Source organism: Trichechus manatus, unplaced genomic scaffold (assembly GCF_000243295.1).
Source record: "Trichechus manatus latirostris isolate Lorelei unplaced genomic scaffold, TriManLat1.0 scaffold00035, whole genome shotgun sequence".
NCBI classification, from domain to species: domain Eukaryota; kingdom Metazoa; phylum Chordata; class Mammalia; order Sirenia; family Trichechidae; genus Trichechus; species Trichechus manatus.
In genome coordinates, this window is record NW_004443971.1 from 7,372,683 (window position 1) to 7,382,120 (window position 9,438).

Genomic DNA, 9,438 nt, shown 5'->3' on the forward strand with positions numbered 1-9,438 from the left:
TAGAATGAATTTGGAAGTGTTGCTTCCTTTTCTATATTCTGAAATAGTTTGAGTGGTACTGATATAAGCTCTTCTCTGAATGTTTGGTAGAATTCTCTATTGAAGCCATCTGGGCCAGGGGTTGTTTTTGTTGGGAGTTTTTTTAATTACCTTTTCAATCTCTTCTCATATTATGTGTCTGTTTAGATTTTCAGCATCACTTTGTGTTAGTTTGGATACATAGATTCTTTCTAGAAATTTATCCACTTCCTTTAGGTTTTCAAATTTGTTGGGGTATAGTTTTTCACAGTAGTCTGTTATGGTCCTTTTTATTTCAGTTGGGTGTGTTGTAATGTCCCCCATTTCATTTCTTATTTGGGTTATTTGCTTCCTTTCTTGTGTTTCTTTTGTCAGTCTGGCCAGTGGTTTTTTGATTTTGTTGATTCCTTCAAAGGACCAACTTTTGGTTTTGTTGATTCTTTCTATTGTTTTTCTATTCTGTATTTCATTTATTTCAGATCTGATCTTTATTATTTCCTTTCTTCTGGTGGCTGTGAGCCTTTTTTGCTGTTCTCTTTCTATTTGTTTGAGTTGCGTAGTTAATGTTTTGTCCCTTTCTTCTTTTTTGATGTGTGCATCTATTGTTATAAATTGCCCTCTAAGGACTGCCTTTGCTGTGTCACATTGTGTTTTCATTCTTGTTTGATTCTAGGAATTTTTTGATTCCGTCCCTGATTTCTTCTATTACCCAGTTGTTTGTTAGCAGGGTGTTATTTAATTTCCATGTAACTGATTTTTTTTCCTTGCTCTTCCTGTTGTTAATTTCTACCTTGATGGCATTGTGGTCAGAGAAGATACTTTGTATTATCTCAGTGTTTTAGATTTTGTTGAGGGTTGCTCTGTGGCCTATTATGTGGTCTATTCTGGAGCACATTCCATGTGCGTTGGAAAAGAATAGTTTGCAACTTTTGGATGGAGTAGTCTGTATATGTCTATGAGGTCAAGTTGGCTGATTGTGCCCTTTAGGTCTTCTGTATCTTTGTTGAGTTTGTTTTTAGATATTCTGTTGTTTACCAAGAGTGTTGTGTTTAAGTCTCCTGTCATTATTGTGGAACTATTAATTTCTCTTTTCAGTGCTGTTAGAATTTGGTTTATTATTTTGGAGCCCTGTTGTTGGGTGTGTAGATGTTTATTATGGTATTGTCTTCATGATGGATCATCCCTTTAATCAGTATATAGTGTCTTTCTTTGTCTTTTATGGTGGATTTTGTTTTAAAGTCTGTTTTGTCTGAGATTAGTATTGCCACTCCTCCTCTTTTTTGGTAGCTGTTTGCTTGATATAGTTTTTCCATCCTTTGATTTTTAGTAAATTTACATCTTTGTTTCTAAGGTGTGTCTCTTGTAGACAGCATAATGATGGATCCTGTTTTTTATCCATTCTGTCACTCTCTGTCTGTTTATGGGTGCATTTAGGCTATTTACATTCAGTGTAATTATTGATAGGTGTGAGTTTATTGCTGTAATTTTATAGTTCTTTTTTTTTTTTTTTTGTGGTGCTGACATTTTCTTAGTTCCTCTTACTCTCCTGTGCTGAATTTCTTTGGTTTGTGGGTTTTTTTTTCATTTCTTTTGTTTTTGTAGATTGTTTTTACTGAGACTTCATGTTTTTCTTCTTTATTTTGATGAGTAGGTTTGTTAACTTTCTTTGTGGTTACCTTGAAATTTACACTTATCTTCCTAGGTTTGAACCAGTCTATTATTACTTGGTATCGCCTTGCCTTCCTCTCCATTAGAAGATCTATTCCAACACTGTTTATTCCTTTTTTTATTGTTCTGATGTTGTTGACATTTACAGATTAACCTCTCTGGTTCACTGTTGTAATTCTTTTGGTTTTGCATAGTCCTTGAGAGTTCATTTCCTAGGATGGTATCTGGCTGGTATGATCCTGTGTCATAGATTCATCCTGTGGTCTGATGTTGTTTGTTCTCAGACCGAGAGACTCCCTTTATTAATTCTTGTAAGTTTGGTTTGGTTTTTACGTAGTCCCTTAACTTCTGTTTATCTGGAAATATCTTAATTTCACGATCATATTTGAATGAGAGTTTTCCAGGATATATTTTTCTTGGCTGCAATTATTTTATTTCAAGGTTTTATATATGTCATCCCATTGCCTTCTTGCCTGCATGGTTTCTGCTGAATAATCTGAGCTTAGTGTTATTGTTTCTCCTCTGTATGTGACTTTTCATTTTTCTCAAGCTGCTCTCAGGATTCTTTGTTTGTCTTTGGTTTTAGCGAGTGTGATTATGATATGCCTTGGTGATTTTCTTTCAGAGTCTATCCTATGTGGGGTTCGTTGAGCTTCTTGGATGGTCAGCTTTTTGTCTTTCATGATATTGGGGAAGTTTTCTGTCAGCAATTCTTCAATGATCCTTTCTGTGTTTTCTGTTTTCCCCTCCTGTTCTGGAACTCTGATCACACGCAGATTTTTGCTTTTGATTGTATCCCACATAATTCTCAGGGTTTTTCATCATTTTTCTTTGTTCTTTTTTCTGATTTTTCATCAGAGTTGTATCCAAGTGTTTGTCTTCAATTTCGGTGATCCTGCCTTCCATCATTTCAAACCTGGTCCTCGGCCCTTCTCTGACACTGTCCATTTCTGAAATCTTATTGTTTATCTTTTGGATTTTCTAATTTTTGTTTTTGTATGATTTCTAGTTATGAATTTATTTTGGCAGTTTGTTCCTGTATTATTTTCCTGAATTCTTCCATTTTTTTGTCTGTACTTTTCATGAATTTGTCTGCCTTTTCCATGAATTTGTCTATTTTTTCCTCATTTTTTGTCTGGTTTTTGCTTCAAATCTTGGATCGCTCTGAAATTAGAGATCTGAATTCCCTATCAGGTAGTTCTAGCATCTTTTCTTCTATTGGTAGTCATCTGAAGTTTTATTTTGGATGCCTACTGTAACCATCCTGTCCTGTTTTTTCATATGTTTTGATGTTGTCTGCTGTCTTCAGGACATTCAGTAGTTATTTTCCTATTTATTGATTGTTGATTTTTTTGTTTTGTCCTGCTTATTTGTTTTATTTGGTTATGTCTGAGCAGGAAGGCTGCGTGTTCTTTGTTATTTGCTTGTCTGTGGGCACAATACTTTTCACCTCCTTGTCCAAAGGGCAGGGTCAGTCACTCAGCTATGGTGTAGCAGTGCAGGTCCAGCTGAAGGGGAGTTGCTGGGATGGGTTGTTTGTGGCATGTACTAGGGCTGACAGGGTAGTCCGGGAATCAGTGCAGGGCAGGTTCTGGCAAGTTGTGCCTGGGCTGCTCTAGGTGTGATGTTCAGTGCATGTTGCAGGTAGGCAGGAAGGAGAGATTGTAACATCTGGAGCTAAGATGGCTACGGGAAAGAGGAGAGAGAGGAGAAAGAAACAGGGGCCAAAAAGAAACAAATACACAAACAAACCAAAAACAGTGCTAAGGGAGCTTGCCATTGGAGTGGAGAGATGAGAGACTGAGAAATGGAGAAAAAGAAAAAAAAAAGAAAAATGGTAAAAGGAAAAAAAAAAATAAAAAATTAGGAAAAGAAAAGTCACCAGTGATCCCACCAGTGTGGCTGTGAAGACTGGGGAAGTTGTTCCCATCCTGTGAAGTACAGCTGGCTAGAAGGGGTAGAGGTGTCACACAGCACTAGGTATTCAGGAGACAGGAAGATAAGGTAAGTATAGAGAGATGAGAAACTAAGAAATGAAGGAAGACAAAAAGGGAAAAAGAAAAGGAAAAAAAGCAACAACAACAAAAACAAAACAAAACAAAGGAAATGCTCCCAGGGATGCCACCGCTCGCCTGTGCAGACTGAGGAAGCAGCTCCCAAGCCACGCAGTACAGCCCAGCTAGAAGGGGCTCCCAATCCAAGAAAAGAAAACAAACAAATCAAAAACAGAACAAATCAAAGCAAACAAACAAAGAAACAAAAAGCCCTGGGGATCCCACCAGCATGGCAGCATGGGCCGGGAAGCAGTTCCACAGTCGAGCAGCATTTCACATGCTTTCAGGTAGAAGCAAAGATGGCATATGGAGCCAGACATTTGACAGAAAGGTGGGGGAGGTGGTGAGAGGTATGGAAGAAACCAAAAGAAGCAGAAAAAAGCCACACCAGCAACAAATATATGGCACTCAGGGAGCCTGCCTTTGTGGGCAGGTGGAATTCAAGTGGCACAGGACTGAAACTGGTGCCTCCTGGCCAAAGGCCTGTGGCTGCAGGAAGCAGCAGAGGCCAAGTGGGGGTGAAGAAGCGTGGGGAATGTGAAAGCATGTATCGCTGCTTACCGGTTGTTCTGTCTCCCGCTGAGAGCTCCATAAAGCTGCTTTCCCATACACCCTGTACGCTGATCTCCAACAGGAGTCCAAGATGGCGAATCCATGCTGCATTAGCTGATAGGGGACCTCTGCACGTATCTCTCCTCACTCTCTATTCTACGTCAATTTCTTATTCCATTCGGTACTTGGCTGAGTTCTTTATCTCTTCATTTGATGCTTAGGGTTTCAGGATTGATGTTTGTCTCTGTTTGGCTTAGTTTTTTGGGTCTTTGCTGTGGAGGGATGGCGTGGTGCTTCTGTCTATAGCACCATGTTGCCCGCAAGTCAATAATAATGTTTTGATGTGCATCGCAGAGTAGCTCCCATTTGTTGGTACAAACCATTGTATGTACCTTGAATTTTTAACAAAATAGACTTTACGGGGGTTGGTTTGTAACTACAGGTTGTAAGTTTAAGTTGGATGTTTGTAACCATGGAGATGATAGAAAGACAGTACAGTACATACACAAGCCAGTAATGTAGGTGTTTATTATGACTATCAAGACATATATAAGTTATATATGTACTGTACCAGTATATACCTGGCAGCACAGTTTCTTATACAAGAGACATGAGATACATGTGTTGAGTGTAGGAAGCTGTTGTGTTCACTACATCAGGTTACGTTTGCTACATCCCATTCTCTGATCAGGATTTCTAAACTCTATTATAAACTTATGGGATCATGGACATATATGCAGTTGGGCATTGACCGAATGGATGTTATGCAGCGCATGACTATATTCTTTTTGACGGTATTGTAAGTGAAATTGTTTTCTTCATTTCATTTTTAGATTGTTCATTGTTAGTGTATAGAAATGCAATTGATTTTTACATATCGTTTTTGTATCCTGCCTATTTGCTGAACTAACTTATTAGTGCTAATAGTTTTATGTGTGTGTGTGTGTGTGTGTGTGTGTGTGTGTGGGGTGGTTACTTAAGATTTTTCACATACAAAGTCATGTCATTTGCAAATAGAGACAGTTTTACTTCTTCCTTTCAGTCTGGATGCCTCTTATTTCTTTTTCTTGCCTAACTGTCCTGGCTAGAACCTCTAGTACAATGTTGAATAGAAACGGCAAGAGGTTTTGTGACACTTCTAATTTATGTTATGTGTGTGTTGTGGTATGTGTCTGTGTATGTGCTGTAAAAATGTATTTCTTAGCTGTAGGTCATGGTAAAATAAGTTTGAAAAAATGTCCTAGACAAAATTTTGCATGTGTGCTACAGGGTTGCTATGAATTGGAATTCACTCGACAGCAATGGGTGCACCAGGAAGAATGTATAAGTATGTTTATATCAGGAATGCTTTTAATAGCAAAACAAAACAAAACAAACTAGAAACAACCCAAATATCTAACAAACAACAGGGGAACAAGCAAATTATGATATATTTACACAAGGGAATGCCATTCAGAAGTGAAAATGAATTAATCATGGTCACATGGATGAATGTCAGAAACAAAATATTAAACAAAAAAGCAAGTTGCAGAAGAGTATGTATGTCATGTTATTTATATAAAGTTTAAAAGCATGTAACGTTAAAAATAGATTGATTAAGTCTATGTATCGGGAAAAATGGAAAAGAAATGCAAGGGAATGAAAATGCAAACTTCAGGACGGTAGTTACTTCTGTAGGGGTTTAGGAGGCAGAGGAAGGAGAATTAGGAGGGGCATACAGGAGGCTTCAAAGGTACTAGTCATGTTTCTTAAGGTGGGTGGTGTGTACACTGAAGTTCATTTTATTATTATTATTGTTTTTCACGTTATATATTTTTTGTGTATTGTAAGTAAGCAATAATTAATAAAATCAAAGGAAAAATAAATACATATACTTCTTTCTTAGATTGCTGTCTCCTCAAGGATCAGCCAAGAAAAAGCCCAGGCAAGATTCTTGTGCTGTGTGCAGTTATGGAGAAGAGCTATGACAAATAAGACTTTTTCCATCACATCTGCTCCATGATCCCAAACAACTCACCCTCTCCCACTCCTCCCACAGTCCACCATCTCCAGCTCCTGTTGCTTTGAGGTAAGGATATTTGTGTGGGTTAACTAGTACTTGTTCCATTTGCTTCTTTAGAGAGCTGTTCCTTCCCATCTAGTGAACACTTCACTTGGTTTTATGTGCATTTTAATTTAGCACGTGCTAGGCATCACCCTCTAATTTCCAGCACAGAAACAAGTTTTTCCTATTTTTAAAATATGTGTTTGGAATTTCAAGGGAAGTTAAATGGCTGAATTCAAGCCACCATCTCTACTTAGAAATCCTTCTAAGATCATAGTTTAGAGATTATTATTACTACTGTAGAATGGTCGTCCCAAACAATGCTATTGCCAACTCACCCGTCATTACAAGAATAATTAACAGTTGATCCAAACTCGATGCCTGTGTTTACATGCACGATACCATTAACTGGATCTGGAGGAGGTCTACATGATTTACCTATGGGAAAGAAACATAATTTTGGTACTGGGTGTAGAACACTCCGAACTTTTGTTGATATGGAAGGTACCAACCTGACTGTAGCTTCCTAGAGTATTTGTAGTTCTGATGTTTCCACAGAATTTACCACCTTGAGACACTTACCAGACTGCCTCAGGACTAGTCACCTAATAAGCACGACTTTCAAAAAGACTGCCTGTCCAGATCTGTCTAATCCCCACATTGAGCCTCCTAGAAAAATCTAAAGTTCATTTATTACCCAACTGTTATACTCTCATTCAACTAGTATAATTCAAAAGTCTCAAAACCTGGGATTTTCTCCCCACTTAGTTTTCAATAAGCTTTTCTTGACTGTCCTGAGTCAATATACAATATACTTTCAATGTCTTGAGTCCTTCGTTAGTTAGTTTCAGTCATTAAAATGGGAGACCCCTAGTGAATGGGGATCTTCCCTCAATCAGGCCTTGTGATGGCCATTTCTCATGAAATGAACTTGTAATGAAGGTGCTGGGGACTCGAAGCCAAAAGAAGATATGATCTACAAGGATAACTTCCACACCCATTATACATTGGGGAAACTTGTTAAGTCATATGTGTCTTAGTTCCAAAATTTGAACAAATTGAATAAAATCTAATAGATGTTTGATTGACATAGAGGAGTACCCAGTCCAGAGTTACTCACGTTTACATAAGTTTTCTAGGCTTGACCAGATCGAGTTTTCTAAGCAGATGATAGGGGGCAACAGCTTCCTGTAGTATCCAGGGCGGCATTCATACTTCAGAGATGTCCCAATGGGAAACTCGGACTCATCAGTCAGGTTTACAGGCTTGGCAAATAGAAAGAATTCTGGGGCCTTGCATTGACCTGGAGACCAAGACCACAGCAACACCAAAGTTAACAGAGAGACTTCTCCTCCACTTCCTGTTTCTCTCCAATATACTTCATGGATGTGATCAAAGAAGAAAAAGAAAACTTTAATAATGGCAAAAGGATTGCTTTTATTTTATCAGCAACCACCTATAAAAAATGCTCCTGCTATTTTGAAGGTTATTAAGCTATATCTGGTCTTTCATAGCTTCAAATTTTAGTTAATCAGGAAGTGCCTGTGGTCAGGTTTCATCTGTCCCTTCCTTATTTATCATTCTCTAGTGTATCAAGGGAGTCCCTGGGTAGTGCAAACAGGTAATGTGCTTGGCTGCCAAATGAAAGGTTGGAGGTTCAGATCCACCCAGAGGCATCTCGGAAGAAAGGCCTGGCAATCTATGCCCCAAAAAATCAGCCATCAAAAACCCTATGGAGTACAGTTCTATTCTTATACACATAGGGTCATCATGAGTTGAAGTCAACTCAATGGCAACTGGTTCAGCATATCAAGATATACTCCTGCACTTCGCTGTCCATTTCACTCTCAGTGGTCTACCCACACCTAATGGGTTCATGAGAGGACTCTAAACCTTTTCCCTGGCCCTCACCACTGTTTTAAGTCTGTTGTCAGTCAGTCATTTCAACACAAGGAGAAAATAAAATCCCAACAACTAAAGCTGCACTTCCCTTTATCTTTATGAAAGCACATATTTTTGGATTCATATTTTGAATTAAATACTAGACTCAGCTATTTTCCCTCAAAGCCCAGGAGGTTTAGGTTAAACTAATAAAAATATCATTTGTAGTCAAGAATACGTAATCAAGAAGAAATATATGTTGGAAAAACATCATCATTTTACTTTGGGATTCCCTTCTCTTCTGGTTTTTCTACCATTGTTCCTCTCCACAGCTCACATTAAATTAGTTCAAATTATGGAGGGTCGATCGAGGACAGAGATGATCAATTTTGTTAGTCTTCAAAGAACCAATTCTTGGCTTTGTTGATGCCACCATTACCACTATCCTTTTCCAAGGCTTCAGAAGACAGGCTTGGTGATCTTCTGAAAGGTCACAGCCTTGAAAACCCTATGGAACACAGTACTACTCTGCACACATAGGGTTGCCATGAGTTGGAATCAACTTGATGGCAACTAACAACAACAGCATGCTTATTTTAGAAAATAAGACAAGCTGGAATTTAAAAAAAATATAAGAATCATCTCAAGAAGCTTACAGTAAAGAGAAATGTAGTTCTGATACATGACATAATATGGATGAACCTGAAAACATTATGCTGAGTGAAATAAGTCAACCGCAAAAGGACAAATACTGTTATGATCTCACTTATATGAAATAAGCAAATAGATAGACATCAAAGATTATTATTATTTTAAAATTTTTTTTTAAATTGTACTTTAGACGAAGGTTTACAGAACAAATGGTTTCTAATTAAACAGTACACATATTGTTTTATGACAATGGTTAACAACCGCACGACATGTCAACACTCTCCCTTCTTGACCTTGGGTTCCCTATTACCAGCTTTCCTGTCCCCTCCTGCCTTCTAATCCTTGTCCCTGGGCTGTTGTGCCCCATTAGTCTCATTTTGTTTTATGGGTCTGTCTAATCTTTGAAGGGTGAACCTTGGGAGTGACTTCATTACTGAGCTAAAAGTGTGTCCGGGGGCCATACTCTTGGGCTTTCTCCAGTTTCTGTCAGGCCAGTAAGTCTGGTCTTTTTTTGTGAGTTAGAATTTTGTTCTACATTTTTCTCCAGCTCTGTCTGGGACCCTTTGCTGT

The 9,438-nt window shown here is 38.2% G+C and overlaps 1 protein-coding gene across 1 annotated transcript in view; it reads right to left on the minus strand.

The window, feature by feature from the left end:
- Positions 1-9,438, minus strand: part of CR2 (complement C3d receptor 2) — a 175,896-nt gene that overhangs the window by 90,792 nt on the left and 75,666 nt on the right. The window contains exons 21-22 of the mRNA XM_023730256.1: positions 7,457-7,639; positions 6,675-6,774 (exon numbers count right to left, since the gene is read on the minus strand). Of these exons, the coding sequence (XP_023586024.1) occupies positions 6,675-6,774; positions 7,457-7,639 (283 nt within the window). The remainder of the gene's footprint in view (positions 1-6,674; positions 6,775-7,456; positions 7,640-9,438) is intronic.